The sequence below is a fragment of the Vicugna pacos genome, chromosome 35 (assembly GCF_048564905.1).
Source record: "Vicugna pacos chromosome 35, VicPac4, whole genome shotgun sequence".
Lineage (NCBI taxonomy): Eukaryota > Metazoa > Chordata > Mammalia > Artiodactyla > Camelidae > Vicugna > Vicugna pacos.
The window spans coordinates 25,612,562-25,631,150 of NC_133021.1; the positions used below are offsets into that span (position 1 = coordinate 25,612,562).

The 18,589-nt window shown below is 34.3% G+C and overlaps 1 protein-coding gene across 1 annotated transcript in view; it reads left to right on the forward strand.

The window, feature by feature from the left end:
* The window catches only part of DNAJC1 (DnaJ heat shock protein family (Hsp40) member C1), a 149,451-nt gene that overhangs the window by 40,956 nt on the left and 89,906 nt on the right, over nt 1–18,589 (forward strand). The window contains exons 2-3 of the mRNA XM_072955148.1: nt 17,893–17,994; nt 18,498–18,544. Coding sequence (XP_072811249.1) covers nt 17,893–17,994; nt 18,498–18,544 — 149 coding nt within the window. The remainder of the gene's footprint in view (nt 1–17,892; nt 17,995–18,497; nt 18,545–18,589) is intronic.

Genomic DNA, 18,589 nt, shown 5'->3' on the forward strand with positions numbered 1-18,589 from the left:
TTTAAAGTAGTCGTGATTGTTAAAGGACTTAAAAGTAGAGAATTAAAGAAACTTTCTCATCTGAATTCGTGACTTCTTGATCATGGGTACTTTTTGCTTTGTACACTAGTTTCTCTTTCTGATTCATTGTATACAAATGATCATTTCAAAAATTGCTGAGTTTTTTTTAAAGGAGGATGTTTTGTTATCAATATAAGTTCTCATTTATCTTTAAAAAGTTAATCTGGTTTGACTTAAAAATTTTTTATCAAATTGCTTTACTAGAGTTCCCTGTAAAACCATGTAGCCTCGCAGAATTGTATGTTACACTTAGCAAAGTAAGCCTAAATTATTCAGTTAAGGAAGTATAAGTATAATTATGATCATTCATAGTTGTGTTAGCTTATGAATTAAATTTTTTCAGATAATTGTGATTTTAATAATAACATCCAAAGGTGTTTTGTTTTGTTTTCATTTTAAGCACAGATTTAAAAATCTATTCTGGGTTGAGGTGGAAGTGTGTTTAACTATTGAAGACTAGTTTGACTTCTCAGATGTTTCTAATGTCATGATGGAAAGAAATGGATTATAATAAAAGTATTAGTACTAACCTTTCTTTTATTTCCTTACCAGCTTGTAGTCTTTAATGTTCAAGTCTGTAACTATGAGCATTCGAAATTCTGCATATTTACTGCTTTTAAAGAATGTCAGAAATCATCGCACAAAATAATTTTAGGATCAAAATAAATGACACAATATTGAATGTAAGAAACACTTGGATGTAGTATCAATAGTCTCCAAATTAGTACTGATGGAATCAATATGGACAATTTCTAATCGCAGGCAGGTTGTGTTTGGTGATCTGTAGTGTACATTAAGAATCAAAGTTCAAAAGAAGCTTAGGATAAGTTAAGAGCTTCTTTAAAATACTTGCCACTTAGCTTCATTCTCCACTTCCTCCCAACTGGGACTTTGTAGGAAAGAGATGTTACTAAAACACATTTAATGAATTCAGAGGAGTAGCTCAAAGAAGTTGTATCTGTCCTAGGGAGAGGTCAGACCCCACCATGTAAGAGGCCATACATTTTTAAATCTTTTACTCACCTACAGTAGTTAAGTGTTAAAATTTAGATATAGTATATTTGGGTTTTCCTTTTTTGTCTCTTCTGTCTACTGCTTAAAAACAAAACAAAACAAAAACCAAAAATCAGTAAGGTTCCAGAAAGAAAAGTGAAATATCCCTAACCAGTTTAAGAATGAAGTTTCAAAAATTTTCCCTTGTATTACCCATGTGTTAGAACCAGGAATAAATTACTAAAGTAATTTCTGGATTTATTTGAGTAGATATTTTTTTTTAATTCTCTACTTTTAACAGATTTAATAAATGATTTTAAATCATTTTGTGATTATGTCCTATTCTGTTTTAAAGAACCCATGTTTCAACAATTAATTGCTTTGTAACCTCCTTGTAGCCTTTCAGGAGATGGTACTATCATACTAATAAATTATTAATTAATTAAAAAAACACATTTTCATAATGCATGCCCAAATATGTTTGGTGACCATTCATTACATTACCTTTGTAAGACTTGATACACTGACTCATACACTGTTCATTTCAACAGCCTTTTATCTTACTTGTTCTCTTATAGGAACCAGCATTACTAAATTCTCTCATCTTGTAGATGTTTCTAGCATCCAGTTGTTTTTACCTGGCTTCTCAGATCTCATCAAACTCCCAGGTAAATTCTTCTCTGCATACCAACAAGGCGCTTCCTCCTTGCCTTTCACAGTCATTTTCTACTTCAGCTATTGCTGTAGTCTTCCCAACCCGTTCAGACCGTGTACTAATTTTTTTGAAACACAGGTGAAATAGAATTTAGATTTTAATAAGCTGTATTTGCCTTGTTTCTTTCTTTTGTGATCTCTGCAAAGGTGAGCTTAAAATTATTATAAACAATTTGACAAAAATTTTGGCCGAGTCAAGTGTGACAAATACGCTAAAGCAAATTTTTTTTCAGAGATAAGAACTACCAATAACTTCCAAGAGTATAATGATCTTGGAATAGGCTTTAAGCTGTTAATTGCATGATAAAATCCTCCTGAGGAAACCAGATTCTTCTAAAATTCTTGGCTTCAGGAGGTACTAAGATGCACAGAAAAGAAATACAGTATCAAAGTATATACTCTGATGTAGATTTCCTTTTATTAATTGATTTGCTTCATAGAAGTTAGACCTACCCTGCAAAAAGGAAGAGAAATTATTACAACTCTTCTCCTTGGTTACAGTCTTAAAACTAATCACAGAGTAAAGAGGAAAAATAAATCAGGCCTTTATCATTTCATATAGTTTTATCTCCTGGAAGGCTATAAATGAGGTTTCTTTCCTTTTTTCCTTTCTTTGTTTATTCAAAGTAAGGAAAGAGAGGACGACCACATGATCCTATGGAATTAAGCTGGTTGGCAGGTAGTTTTTGTTTAATTTGCATGTAATATTTTTTGTATATTTGAGAGATTGTTTAAATGTTTAGGTTATATGTTTTGTTTTCTGTTGGATTTTTGCTGTTTCTGTAGGGATGATTTGAAGAGTCAAATCTACCAAAGTGTAGCTACAGTTTTTTGAAGTAAAGTTTTTATTGAAATGCACATTCATACATTCAAAAAAATGCAGAAGTCATAAGTATATAATGATATACACATAATCATGTAGTTTATGCTCTGGTTGCTTGGCTGCTTTTTCTCAGCATTACGCTCATGAAATTCATCCATGTTGCGCAGAACAAAAATTCACTCGTGTTCATTGCTGTCTGTGTATTTGATTGTATGACTGTATTCCAATTTATTTATCCACCCTATTGTTGATGGATGTTTAGGGTGTTTCCAATTTGGAGCTGTTATGAACAGCGCTTCTATGAACTTCCTTGTAAATGTCTTTGATGAGCATATCTATGCATTTCTGTTGGGTGTATATTTAGAAATGAACTTGCTGGATCACAGGGTATGTGTATATTCAGCTTTAGCAGATACTGCCTGACAGTTTTCAAATGGTTGTACTAGTTTATACTCCCCCAGCAGTGCATTGATAGTATAGTTGCTCCATATCCTGTCAACACTTGGTATTATCTTTTTTATAAAGATTTACCTTTTACAAATCTTCATTTTACAAAGATAAAAAAAGATACCTTTTATTTTGGCTGTTTTGTTAGGTATGTAGTGGTATCCCACTTGGGCTTTCATTTGCTTTTCCTCAATGATTAATGAAATTGAATACTTTTTCATTTGTTGACCATTTGGATATAAAATACAGGTTGTAAATATTGTCTATTTCTACGTAATACTATTACATAGAGAGAAAGGCTGGGAATTTGAATTTACTGATCATTTCACTCAGTGATTATCCAGTATAATTTTGATTTTTCACATACCACTTCTCAAATTAGTAAATAAGCAATTATTTTACATAAAATTAGAAATATGAGGAAACATTAATGTAGAAGAAAGGGTTAAGTTACATGTAGAATTAACCACTGTATACTTCAGGTCTTTTAAAGAATATCTAGGTAAGAGGGGAGGGTATAGCTCAGTGGTAGAGTACCTGCTCAGCATGCATGAGGTCATGGGTTCAATACCCAGTACCTCCATTTAAAATAAATAAATAAATAAACGTAATTACCTCCCCCCTCAAAGAGATTTTTTTAAAAACAAGAGAAATTTTTTTAAAAATTAGCTAGGCAGAATTGTACGGACTGAGTTTCTAGTTCTGTCTGTCTTCTGTCTACCTGTCCACTTTTTCAGTTAGTACGACTGTCCTGCTACCTCTGATGAAGAGTTCAAAGCTAAAAGAACATCAGCTTGCATCCTCATTCCTGTTAGTCAAAAAATCCCCTTCTCAACTTTTATTAGCTATGACACTTACATATTGTCAGGATTTATAACATTTATAGTCAGATGCTTCCAGCTTCCTGTGAGCAACCTACAGACTTACTCCCACATCTGTCCTCTCCTCCTTCCTGATGTAGATGTCCCCTCTCTGAAGGCTAGTTTTTCTCTAATTTGGATTCTATCCCCACCTGTTCTGGAAACATAATGTCAGTAATCCTGTATATCACCTGTGTTGAAGTTCTTCTAGCAACTGGATCCTTTTCATTAGTGTTACAAAGGCTAGAAAACCTTTCTCAATCCCACGTCTCCCTTTAGCAGTCAAATTTCTTAAAGATCTGTCTTTGTTTCCTCACTTCTCACCTGTTCCTTACTCCACTCTAGTTTGGCATCTGTACCCATTACTTTACCAAAACAGATCTTCCCAGGGTCATCAGTGATCTTCAGAATAGCAGTCCAGTCGGTGGGTTTCAGTGCTCATTTTACCTAACACTGGTAGTATTGATGATGCTGACCATTCTTATATTCTTGGAATAAAGCTACACTCTTCTGATTTCCTATCTACCTTTGGTTCTCTTGTTGTTTACATTCTTTAAACTCATTTAAGGTTTCCTGTCATACACTCCAAACTTTTTTTTCTATAAGCAATCTTATTCATGCCTGTGGTTTGATTTTTCTTCATGTACCATTAGCTTCTGAATTTATATGTCTGGCACAGACTACTTCTTTGAGCTTTGAACCTATATATTCAACTGCCTAATTAACAGTTCCACTTGTCTATTTCAAAGGCACCTCCTGCTTGGCAAACTTACGGTCTTCTTTGCCCTTCCAATCTTACTCTTTCAGTGTTCCCGATTTCTACCAATGGTACCAATATTCTTATGGCTGTACAAGTCTGACACTACGAGTCATCTATCATTTATACCCTTTGCCCCATCTAAATTATCAACAGAAGTTCTCTTAATCACACTTCTTAAAGACTTTTCATTCTCTCTCTCCCCCACAGATTATCTTAAGATAAAATGCATTGCCACTCTCTTGCAGTACTGTAATTCTGTCTCCCCTGTGATTATCCCAGAACTATCCAATATCTCTTATTTGAACCGTACTATGATTGCTACAGTTAGGAAGTCACCATGATCGGGAAGCTATCATGATCAGTTAGCCACTACAACTGCTGCACTACACCCACCCCATTCAGAGAGGTGCCCAGCACCCGTGAGGTTGAATACTAAGACTTCTAATACTGTCACAGGAAAACCTATCACCTTGTTTGCCAGCAGAAGTAGTCTTTTCTTTGTATTTGCATTCAGAGTGCATCTGATTGGCCAAACCCAAATCACTTCTAGTTTTTTGCTTTCTAACTTCTGTGATGTGGGAAGGTGCTCTAGAAATGCATTGTTGAATATAGTAGCCACTAACCATATGTGGCTATTTAAATAAGTTAAAATTAAATAAAATTTAAATCCAGTTCTTTAGTCATGCTTCCTACATCTCAAGTGCTCAGTAGCCACATATAGCTAGTGACTACCACATTGGACGGTGCAGATCCAGAACATTTTCATCATTGTACAAAGTTCTTCTTAGACGGTGTTGGACTTTCAGAAGGAAGGTGCGTTAAACATCCACTTTATCCACCAGAGGAGCCATGATATTTGAAGCAGCATGTGCCTTGAACAGAGTCCCATAGAAGTGCCAAGAATAGGTTGCTTGGACTAGGATCATGGGAGTGTTTGGATGGCTGGCAAATTACATAAGGAGGCTGAAGGAAACAAAATAATTGAGATTTACCACTAGAGTTTTGGCTTTGTCTACTGAGTAGATAGTAGAGCCATTTATCTAGAAGGAAAATGGGAAAAAAGGACATTTCAGGGAGCTGTTTTATTTATATGCTTTCTAGTGGAAACTTATAAATTGAAAGAATTGGTCTTTGTAAGGAATTTACAATCCATACTACACATAATTTAGAAATTTACTCTAACAATCCTTGAAGAAAAGGAAAAATGCAGTGGACTATTAAAACATGTCTATTTATTTGGAGATAAAGATTTCACCTTAAAAAGGTAAGTTACTTTCAGATTCAAAGAAAAGCATTCATTATCATTCCATTGCATTTCTTGGTTTGCACTTTTATTTTGCAAATTTATGGGGTTTTTTTTAATGCTGTAAGTATTTGTTTAATAAAATTAGAGGATAAAAATAGAGAAAACAAGTCTTCTGTGTGGTGAATACAGTGGATTGGTTTCAACATTTATTCCCTCCTCCTGGTGTGCTTTCACTGCACAAAATGCAGAAAGGTAAATAACTGTTTCTCAAACTCACTTGCAGTAAGTGTTCTGGATGTAATATAGTTTGGTTAATAAGACGTACTTCTGTAAATTTTGGAAGGTGGAAATCAGGTGGAGGCTGTGCTTTTGCTGCCTTTGCTTTTTCTTTTAGGAGACATGGGTGCCTGTGTCTTTCTCTGTTGGCATGGCATGGATCTGAAATCAACGCTTTGATTGACTGTAACCACCTTCCTCACTTTACTTACTGTGTCAGGGTGGAAGTGTACCAGTGGGAAAATGGACTAAACCATTTAGCAATAGCAATCCGTTGAATGTTATCCAGGAGGTCCAGATGTGGGTCTCTGGGCTGAGATTTAGGAGCAGGGCTCCTGTCTTTGGGAAGAAGGCTACCAAGAACAAGATGTAGGCTGGCAGGAACCACAGTAGAAAAAAGCCCTGCAAGAGAGAACTGATGCTCTGGGATTAAGGACCAGTCTGTCTCTGAAAGGAAATAAATGCAGAACTGCATTAGGTGAATGACATATTTTAAAAGTTCCCTGGCCAAGCTTTCGGATGCGATCATTTGGCCCTGCTGTTGGACAGCACAGGAGGCAGAGGCAGCGGGAAGGATGATTATAATATTGGTATGCGACCATTTTCAAGATACAGAAACAGGTTTTAAGTAACTCTGAAGGCACTCCGGTACCTTTTGTTTTTCTTCCTGAAGAACCAGCTTTTTTTCCTTTTTGGTTTCATAACTTTGAGCTTTTATATTTATCTGTTCTTTCTTCCTATTTTCTTTTGTGTACTTTGTTCTTTTTCTACTTACTTAGGCTGGGCGCTTGATTCATTCATTTTCATGTTGTCTTATTAGAGGAGGATTTATTATTACCTCTAAATGGATCTTTAGCCCTCATAGGTTTTGATACCAAATGTTTTTTCCTTTTCATTAATTTCTAGAGAATATGTATTTTCTACTTTAATTTCCGCTTTGCTAGATGTTTTTTAAAACATACATTATATTTGGTTGTTGTTGTCCCTCAAATCTCTTTAATAAAGAACTGCGCCTCCTGCTTTTTTGCCCCTGCCATTGACTTGTTAAAGAGATCTCCTTTTCAAGATAAATTAGTTGCAAAATATAGTCTAAGATAACTAATCTGGTTACCAGAATGATGATTTTGTTCTGTGAATAGTTGATCTGGTGTTCTTGCCAACTCGGCCCTCCAGTAATTAGATATCAGAAGCAGCTGTCTCATGAGGCCACAGTCTTGTTTATCTACATTTTGGAGGATGCTTCTGTTTTTACTCCTATGGGGAGGGCAAAGGTGTGTTCAACTTAAACAAACATGTTATTAATTCAAATTTATTTTGATGTAAGTTAAAAATAAGAGGACAGAATGTGTTCTTTTACTGCACTGGAAATTACCTGATTTGTCAACAAATTATTCTTACCAACCTTGACTCTCAAAAAAAAAAATAAGATATATGTTCTATATGAGCATCAGTAACCAGGATTTGGATATACACTAACCTATTATTGGTTCCTATGTATAGTTTAAGGCTAAGAAAAATCAAAGCTATCATCTTACATACATTTCAGCAGTTTTCTCCAAAGGCGGTTGACTTTAACAGTGATCTCCAACGGAAGAACCCAAAGCTTCTCCCTGCTGCTTCTGTAGCAGATTAGCAATAGAAGCCCAGACTTAAAATTTATTATGAAGTCAATGACTTTATTCTATTAATTTTTGCCTTGAAAATTATTTTTTAAACATTTTCCCTTCTTAATTTTTTAAAAATTTATTTTGAATTTTATGTGTACCTGGTATGAAATCTCATAGTCCTGAAGTTGTGGCAAACACAGATTTTCTGTCATATCCTCCTGGTCCCCAAACCAAAGAGAACTTCCTTAAATGCTTCTATTAATTTAGTTCTTCTAGTGGTAAATGCACTTGTATCCAGGCACATAGTTTTTTTGTTTGGTGGTGGTGGTGGTGCTGTTGGCTTTTTGGGAGGGAGTGGGTGGGCAGGTGATGGATTCTATCATATCTATTAAATACGGTCGATTTAAGTGCAAAGGCCAGAGTAAAGAGGACAAAGTCATTATTAAGAGTTCAGCTTGAGCTATTTACTCAGTGATACTGGATGTGAAAATGACCCAAAGACTTAGAAAGATCACATGGAATTACTAACTTTGAGGCAGTTGATCTTGGGTAGGTAACACTACACAAATTAAGGTACCTAGATGTAAACCAGAGTTTGAAGTTCTTCAACTCTGTGCCTAAACATGTTGTTTGGATAACTGTAGTCTTCCCTCTACTGAATCTGACAGTCAAATATATGTTCTTCTCTTGGGTTTAATATCCTTGAATTTTTTCAAGGCAATAGAAAGTTCTATTAAGACGAGTTTACTTTGATCAGATTCTGGATAAGGTGGTTTTATTTTTGTTTTTGGTAACCACATGGCAGACGTAAAAAAAAAAAAATGGCGGTTCTCACATTTGTGAAGACACTAAATAACAGTGAGTTTTAGATTATTGGCAAGCCACTGATACTAATCAGGGGCCAACAAACTACATTCCATGGGCCAAAACCAGCCACTACATGTTTTTGAAAATGTCACTGGGACACTACCACACCCGTTTGTGTCGTCTGTGGCTGCTTTCTCACTGCTATGGCAGAGTTGAATGATTGCAGCAGAGACTCTTTGACTTGCAAAGCCTCAAATATTTACTGTTTGACCCTCTACAGAAAATGTTTGCCAATCCCTGATATAAAGTAAAATAAGAAATCTCTCTTGGGCCACCTAAGACAGTTTTCAGTGCTCTTACCTTGCAAAGTTTTATGAGGATAGAGATTGGGTTTATTTTGTTCACTACTATATCCTCAATGCTTGCACATCGTAGGTACTCAATAAATATTGTCAAATCAATAAATAAAAACTGTCCAAATCTATTTTACTCTTCCCTAGTACTCATGGTCTAAAGCACAAATCCAGACAAACTGCAAGTCAGATTTGTCAAGTGTTAAAATGAAGGAGAAATAGTGACTTTCTAGCCTACATGTTATAACATTTTTCATTGACTCAGCACTGTGTGCCAGATACTATAATGAGCATATTATATACATATATGTGCATATATATACACATGAATATAATTTAAACATCACAGCAATTTTTTAGGTGTTATAACATGATCATCTCCATTTTATAAATGAGAACTTGAGACTTAGAGAGGTTATTTGTCCCAAATCATATAGCTAGTACATGTCTTAGTTATTTTCAAACTCATCTTCATCCTGAGTGTTGTGTAGTAAGTGGAAAGGGGCTAAGTCTAATATAGTCTAGAATGCAAGTAAAATTTGAGATTTGTCCCACATCTAACAACCTTACCAGATTGGTTCATAAGTAGATTAGATAAGAAAATTTTCATTTAGATTAATATATCTATCTTTAGAAGAATGGTTCAAAGAGGGGGATCCATATATTCTAAACATCTCTGCGTTGAGCTGCATCAAATCATTACTAATCCTTCTTTTCAGATTCCCAGAGATAACTGGCTCCATTTTGACATATATAGCTTAACTTACATTAGAAGATAATCAAAGAGTGATTTGCAGAAAATAGTCTTTAATTCTAGAAGAGGTAACATGGGAGGTGAGACTAAATTTCTGGCAGGAAATTCCTGCCACCTAGTACCTGTGTAACATTTTGGCAGATTACTTAGTCTTAGTTTAAGCCCCAGTTTCCTCACTGAAATAGAGATAATTATTATGCCTATCACCAAAGGTTGTAAAGATCAAGGGAATTTACACACACACACACACACACACACACTCATTAAGCAGTCACTCCTCAGTCCCCTCTCTCCTCAGTCCCTGGGAACTACTCTCCTCAGTCCCTGGGAACTACTGATTTGCTTTGTGTCAGTAGATTTGTCCATAAAGGGCAAATGGACAGTTAAAATGGAAACATACAATACATGGCTTTTTGTGTCTGGCTTTTTTCATTTAGCATCGTGTTTATAGGATTCATCCATGTTGTAGCGTTTATCAGTACTTCATTCGTTTTATGTCTGAGTAATATTCATTGTATTAATATACCTATAGCACATTTTGTTTATCCATTCATCAGTTGGTGGACATTTGGGTTGTTCCTGCTTTTTGGCTATTGTGAATAATACTGTTATGAACATTTGTGTACAAGCTTTTATTTGAACACCTGTTTTCATTTTCTTCATAAAATACCTAGGAGTATAATTATGAAGTTGTATGGTAATTCTATGTTTATCTTTTTTAAGGAGTCACCAAATTTGCAGAGTGGCTATAAAGTTTTAAATTTTAATGAAGTACACTTTGCTTTTTCTTTTGTTGCCTATTCTTTTGATGTCATAGCTAAGAATCCATCGTAAAATTGAAGGTCGTATAGATTTACCTCTGAGTTTTCTCCTGAGTCTTTAGTTTTAGATCTTATGTTTGAGACTTTGATTAATTTTGAGTTAATTTTTTATATAGTATGAGGTAAGGATCCAATTTCATTTTTTTTTTTTGACATCTAGTCAGTTACAGTGTGTCAATCTCTGGTGTACAGCTTAATGTCCCAGTCATACATATACATACATATATTTGTTTTCATATTCTTTTTCATTAAACGTTATTACAAGATACTGAATATAGTTCCTGTGCTATAGAAGAAATTTATTTTTTATGTTTTTATGTATAGTACTTAATATTTGCAAATCTTGAACTCCCAAATGTATCCCTTCCCACATCCTTCCCCCCCCCCGGTTACCATAAGATTGTTTATTACGTCTGCAGGTCTGTTTCTGTTTTGTAGATGTGTTCACTAGTGTCTTTTTTATTTTTTTAGATTCCACATATGAGTGCTATCATATGATATTTTTCTTTCTCTTTCTGGCTTACGTCACTTAGAATGGCGATTTCCAGGTCCATCGACGTTGCTGAAAGTGGCATTATTTTACTCTTTTTTATGGCTGAGTAGTATTCCATTGTGTAAATATACCAACCTTCTTTATCCAGTCTTCTGTTGTGTTTTTTGTTTTTTGGAGTTTTTTGCATGTGGATATCCAGTTGTCTCCACATCGTTTGTTGAAAAGACTATTCTTTCTCTATTGAATGAGCTTGGCACCCTCAATTAAAATCAATTGACCATAGATGAATAGCTTTATTTCTGGAGTCTTAATTCTTATATGGAGCTATATATGTATCCTTATGCCATGACTACACTGCCCTGATGACTGTAGCTTTGTAGTAAGTTTTGAAGTCAGGAAATGTGAATCCTCCAACTTTATTTGTTTTCAAGGTATTATAGCTATTCTGAGTCCCTGGTCCCTATGAATTTTAGGATAAGTGTGTAGATTTCTCCAAAATGCTGGGTGGGATTTTGATAGAGATTGCATTGAATTTGTAGAGCAACTTGGGAATTATTGCCATTTTAACACTATTAAGTCCTCCAATCCATGAACGTGAATGTCTCTCCACTTATTAAGATCTTCTTTCATTTCTTTCAGCAGTGTTTTATAGTTCACAGTGTATAAGTGTTATACTTCTTTTGCTAAACTTATTCTAATGTGTTTTACTCATTTTGATGCTATTGTCAAGGATTTGTTTTTGTAATTTCAATTTTGGATTTTTAATAGGTAATATGTAGAAATACAGCTGATCATTATATATTGATCTTATATCTTACAACTTAGAATTCATTTATTAGCTCTAATACTTGTTCTGTGATGCTGTAGGATTTTCCATGTATAGGATTATGTCATCTGTGAATAGAGATAGTATTAATTCTTCCACTCTGATTTGGATACTTTATTTCTTTTTCTTAACTAATTGCTCAGGCTAGAACAGATATCCCTCTTATTTCTAATCTTGGGGTAAGCTTTCAGACTTTGACCATTAAGTATGCAATTAACTATGCATTTTTCATAGTTGCCTTTTATCAACTTGGGGACGTTTCCTTCTAGTCCTAGTCTGTTTAGTGTTTTGTTATCAAAAGGTGGTGGGTATGCTTTTTCTGCATCAATGGAGGTGATTATGTGGTTTTTGTTTTTCATTTTATTAATACAGTGTATTATATTGATTGATTTTGATAAACTGAACCATCCTTTATAGGATAAATCTCACTTGGTCATGGTATGTGGTCCTTTTTATATGCTGCTGGGTTTGGTTTAGTAGACGTTTGCTGAGGAATTTTGCATCTATATTCATAAGCGTTATTGGTCTATATATATATATTTTTTTTTAAGGTATTTGGTTTTGGTATCAGGGCTCCATATAATGAGTTAGCATTTCTTCCTCTGTATTTTGCAAGAGTTTAAAGAGGACTGGCGATTTCTTCAAATGTTTGACAAAATTCACTACTGAAAGTTTTGAGGTTTGGGGCTTTTCTTTTTAAGACCTTGTACTTTTTTGGGTTTTTCGGTTTTTATTAACTGGTCAATCTCTTTACTAGTTGTAGATCTATTCACTTTTTCTGTTTATTCATGAGTCAGTTTGTGTGTTCCCAGGAATTTGTTTTGTCTGGGTTTCCTAATTGTTTGGCATACAATTCATTGTATTCTTAGTGTACTATTTTGCTTATTTTACAATAGATCTTTATCTTCTTAGTGTTTGCCATGGAGATTACAGTTAACATCTTAATTTATAGCACTCTAATTTGAATTACTACCAATTTAGTTTTGATCATATAAAAAATTTGGCCCCTTTATATAAGGAAGGGAAACAAAACTATAGTCATTGTCACATATTACATCTTTATACATGTATGTGCATAGACGTACATCTATATTATTGTTTTAAGGCATAAATTTATTTCCTTTTTTAATTGACATATATTTGATTTACAATATTGTGCTAGTTTCTGGTATACAGCATAATCATTCACTTATACATATATACAATTTCATATTCTTTTCCATTATGGTTTATTACAAGCTATTGAATATAGTTCTCTGTGCTATATAGTGGGTCCTTGTTGTTTGTCTATTTTATATATAGTAGTTAGTATCAGCAAATCACAAGCTAATTTATCTCTCCCCCACCCTTTCCCTTTGGTAACCATAAATTTAAGATGTAAATTTATAATTATTGTTTTAGTAGTTATCTTTTCAATCATGTAACTTTGAATATGTCATTACATTAACTTCTGGCCTCCATGGTTTCTGATGAGAAACTAGCAGTTAATGTTACTGAGAATTCCTTGTACATAATGACTCACTTCTGTCTGCTATTTTCAGAATTCTTTGTCTTTGAACAATTTGATTATAATGTTTCTATGTGTGGATTTCTTTGCATTAATCCTACTTACAATTTGTTGAGATTCTTTGATATATATATATATATATATATATATATATATATATTCATTTTTTTTTAATCAAATTTTGGAAGTTTTCAGCCTTTTTTTCGCTTTTTTTTTTCTTTGTCCTTTTCTGTCTTCTCCCTCTTGGACTCTTACTATGTGTATGTTGGTACACTTGATAGTGTCCTGCAGGTCTCTTAAGTTTTGTTAATTTTTCTTCCTTTTTTCTTCTTTCTGCTCCTTGTATTGAGTCATCTCAGTTGACCTGTCTTCAAGATTCTTTCTTCTGCCTGCTCAAATCTGTTTTTGAGCCCCTCTAGTGAATTTTTTGTTTCAGTTACTTCATTTTTCAAGTCCAGAATTATGCTTTGGTTCTTTTTAAATTTTTCTGACTCTGTTGATATCCTCAGTTTGGCGAGACATCATTCTTGCTCTTTCCTTTAGCTTTAGTACATGGTCTTGAGCATATCTGAAACAGTTATTCTTTCTTTAGTATGTCCAGTGTCTGTCTTCGTCAGGGACAGTTTCTATTCTTCTTTTCTATGTTCGTAGGCCATACTTCCTTCTTTGCATCCTTCATAATTTTTAATGAATACTAGGTGTTTTGCATATACAATGTGGTAATTAGATTCTTTCACCTTACCAAGGTTGGTTGTTTTGCTGCTTGTGGTTAGGTGTTTGTCTAGTGCTTTTTCTGAACTAACTTTTGCCATGTGTGGCCACTGACATCTCTTGATTACCTTAGGGGTCAGCTAATGATTCAGAAGAGATTTCCTTAAAGGTTTAGAACAAGGGGGAAAAAAAAAACCTAAAAATCTTTGGCAGTGAGTTCAGTGTATGTTGAAGCATGCCTTCAGTACTCAGCTAGGCAGTTTACAACTCTCCCTTCGAGTTTACTTTCTGCTTATTTACAGCCTAAAGCTCAGCCAGAAGTGAGAACATAGGCCTTTCTCAGGTCTTTGTGAGTATGTATTCCACCTTGGGCATGTACACGTTGGTCTTCTGGTTTCCAAGGAATATGTGGGAGCTTTTCAGATCCAACATTCCCCAAAGCAGCTCACTTCCAGGTCTGTCCTCCGCAGCTTTCTGATGTGTCTGTTGTATGCCCCAGCTGCCATCCCTTGCCTCATCTGGCACCAGCTAATAAATTTGACTTTAAATGTCTTTGACAAATGTCCTGAATAGTTGCCTCTCTGCCCTGGGAGAGATCTGAGTTTGGTAAAATAAAGGTAAGCTCTTTACACAGTCTGTCAGGGAATCAAAAGACAGGCCAAAACAAGCAACCACAGTTGTTTGAGAACAAAGTCCACATTGCCCACTCTAGCACTAGGAACCCAAACCAATAACTTACATTGGCATCTTCAAGACCCTTAACTGAAAATTAGCAACCTTTTTCTTGACTAAGTGCCTGAGTGATTGCTGGAATCCTTTGACTAGTTTGCAAAGTTCAGATAAGGTTGATTCTGACAATTTTTGCCAGGTTATTTGTTGACCATTGGACTTCCCTACTCTGCCATTTTCATTGATGTTTCAGCACATTCTTTAATTTTGACAAACATATTACTTCCATATTTTTTGAGAATGACCATATTCCTCTTATTTACAGAAGTCATTCACGTATTAAGATAATTTGTGTCCAGTTTGCCACAGAACCATATCACATTTAAGAGGAAAAGAATTCTGGCAATTGAACCCTGTAGATCTGATGTCAACCGTGTTAAAGATTCACCAGTTCACCCACAGTCCTGTAAAAAAAATTATTTTTCTCTGCAAGTCAGAGAGATAAAAGGTCATTAACTGAGTATGGGAGATTAATGTTCTAGCATTCAGGTGTCTAGTGGAAATATGATATTAAATGTGCTTAAAAAAAAGTCAACATATTTCAGAGTCTTTACCTTTAAAACCACAATTTACTATATTTATTTTGTAGTTATGTGGATGTTTTCCTTATAGTTTATCAGATCAGTAGGATTGTAGCAGTTGTTCCCACTGCCTTCCCCAAAGCTGTAGCCCCTGTGAAGTGACTCAGCCCAAATCTACTAACTAAATGTAAAGAACCACCTTAATTCTGATGCAACACTTTCTGGGTTTGAATTCTGTTTCCATATATTGTCCAACAGTATGAATTTGAGCAAATTACTTAACCTCTCTGCCTCACTTAACACATAAGTTTAGCAAGCCCATTTTACTTATCCCATAGCTTTGTTATGAGTGTAAAATAAGCTAAGGTTCATTAAGTAATTAACTAAATTTAATACATAACACAAATTTGAGGTGCATCTTGTCTAGAACGTGTAGGTTTTTGTTTTGTTTTTTAGGTTTTGGGGGAGGCAGGTAATTATGTTTGTTTGTTTGTCTGTTTGTTTATTTATTTATTCACTTTTAGAGGAGATACTGGGGATTGAACCCAGGACCTTCTGCATGCTAAGCATGCGCTCTACCACTAGAAATCTCTGAGTTTTTCAGTTCTGTCCACTTAGGAGATGCTTATTGGTAAAATAAACCTACTGGGCAGATTCTCAAGAGGAAGATAGTCAGGTAATATTTGTATGTAGCCTGAGAGACCCATTCCTAAGTCAGGAGAGAGCTGTACCTACAGCTGGATGCAAAGTGAAAACATGAGGTTGGGGAACAGCATCCTATTGTGTGATGATTTGGGGAACCAGGAGGATGGGCCAAAATAGTGGGCTGTGAAGCAAAAAGATTGGAAAAGATAGATGTTGAAGATATTTGGGAGTTACTGAAGGGTTTGAAATAGGAGAGCCATCTGGCCACATTTACATTTACAGTCTACACTGTGGCAGAAAAAAATGGAGGACTGGGGTCAGCTTGGCAACACTGGAAGAAGGGAAATGTCTTAGGTGACCGTTAGTCATTTTTAAGTAAGTCATAGATGTTCCATAATGAGCATGTATTAATTTTGTTATATAAGCAAATACATAAAGCTCTTATTTTGTAAGAAACCTGCTTCTGGAGTTTCTCTATGATATAGTCCCTATTTAATAAAATCTAAAATTCAAGTCCCAATTAGAGAATGAATATTCATTTGACACTTGACCTCTTTGCTCAACAAAATCTCCATCACAGAGTTTCAGTAAATAATCATCCTTTTCTACATGTTACCTGTCATTTAAGGAACATATCAACTCCATTTAGCAAATTAGAATGAAAATTATAACCATATTACTTGCAAAACTTACTCTGCTAATTTTATAGCTCCTCAGCCCTCCACAAGTCAGGAAAATATTCACACCTAAGTTGAAACTTTAAAGTAGAATGGTGGCCTGGAGCAACAAGCCCCAGAAAATTGGTAATGAAAGTAATGGTTTATAAAAGAGAGCTTGACAGACTAATTATAGATCACTTTGTCTCTCTCCAGCTGTATTTCTTTAACAGCTATTTAGTCCCAGGTACAGACTTTTGTTTGTTTTTTTTTTTTAGTCATTTGAAATTTTTAGTTTAAAGTAGTTTAAAGAATTAATTGGATAAATATTCAGCTATTAGAACAAGATAAAATTTAATAAGCAACTTTATTATCATTGTGCCCCACTTAATTATGTCAGTTATTGGATTAAATTTTAAACTTAGTGGAATCAAGTTTTATACCTAACTTAACATTGTGTTCTTTGTTATTGTCATGTATTTTATACTGGCCATGTAAAATGATGTTCTCAGAGTTTACCTGTATGCACAGGATTACCTAAAATGCAATTTTAACATCTGCCTAATCTGAAGTACTCTTAAACAACTACCATGACCTTTTAAATGTATTTAAACTATGTTAGTAATGCATAAATAGGGGGCAGATTTATTTATGCAAACCAGACTGTGGAAACTGGACACCACTGAAAATACTCTTTAAAGTACTTTTTTTAAAAAAGGACAATATACTTATTTCTAATAATTATTTTTGATAAACACAAATTTAACTGCCTACAAATAGGCATACTTTTTGACATGTGAAACTGAGATTCCATAGGTTGTTTCTCCCTGGTAAATTCAATATAAATAACAATGAAGAAACCACATATGGTAAGCCTGGATTCAGAAATTGGCTTTAAGATTCTCAAATAAATAAAGACCTTCTTTGAAGGCGCATGGATGTATTAATTTTTAATTTGTTTCTTTTTGATCTCCTAATTACTGAAAAAGATTTATTGGTTAATTTTAGGAAGGCAAGTGTTTGGAAAGTTTTGCCAAATACTGTCTTCTTTAAATGAATGTATGGTAATGAAAAGTTAAGAGGAGAGCCAAATTAGATTGAATAATTGTTCAGTCATGTGGGTCAAGCTAGTTGCATAGCCTGGTTGTTAGACTGATTGCTCAAATTACATTGCCTGGGGTCCTGCACTTGGTTGGCTGTCTTCTCAGATCTTAACAAGGTTCTGGGAATTTCTTTTTCTGACAAAGTTTGCTTTGTGTATTTCCCCTCCCCCCCACCTCCAGGATGCTTCATCTGCAGACATTAGAAAAGCGTATCGTAAGCTTTCACTAACTTTGCATCCAGACAAGAATAAAGATGAAAATGCAGAAACTCAGTTTAGACAAGTAAGTGAAATATGCTGTTATTATATATATTTTGTGATAAATTTATAAATAAATGTTTATGGTAGAAATAGTAACCTATATGTAGAATTTCATTTGAAGTATGATTGTAGTTTAGAAATACAATGTATATATGTTTATTCAATTTTTTACAAAATATGTCTTTACCAACATTTTTTATATTAGAATCTAAATTCTTGGAGAGTCATAATTGTCATAATTTTCTGGTCTAAATTACAATTTTGGTTTTTAAAAAGCACATGTTAAGATAATAATTATGACTTTGTGCATCTTTCACACAGATTTATTTTAGTTTCAAGCATTTTTTAACCTCTTAAGTTGCTACCGAAACCATAAAACGTTAACTTACAATTAAGACCTTATCTGTTCATTGTGTATATGAGCACAGAGGGTTTTTTGGCATGTGCATTATAGTGTGTTTATCTTCCTAAGTGATTTCTTATAGTTGAGAGTATTTTTATTTTAAAGTAATGCTTCTGTTTTAGTTGGTGGCCATTTATGAAGTTTTAAAGGATGATGAACGAAGGCAGAGGTGAGTGTTCACCTGCTTTTAAATTAAGATGTTATACTTTGATGT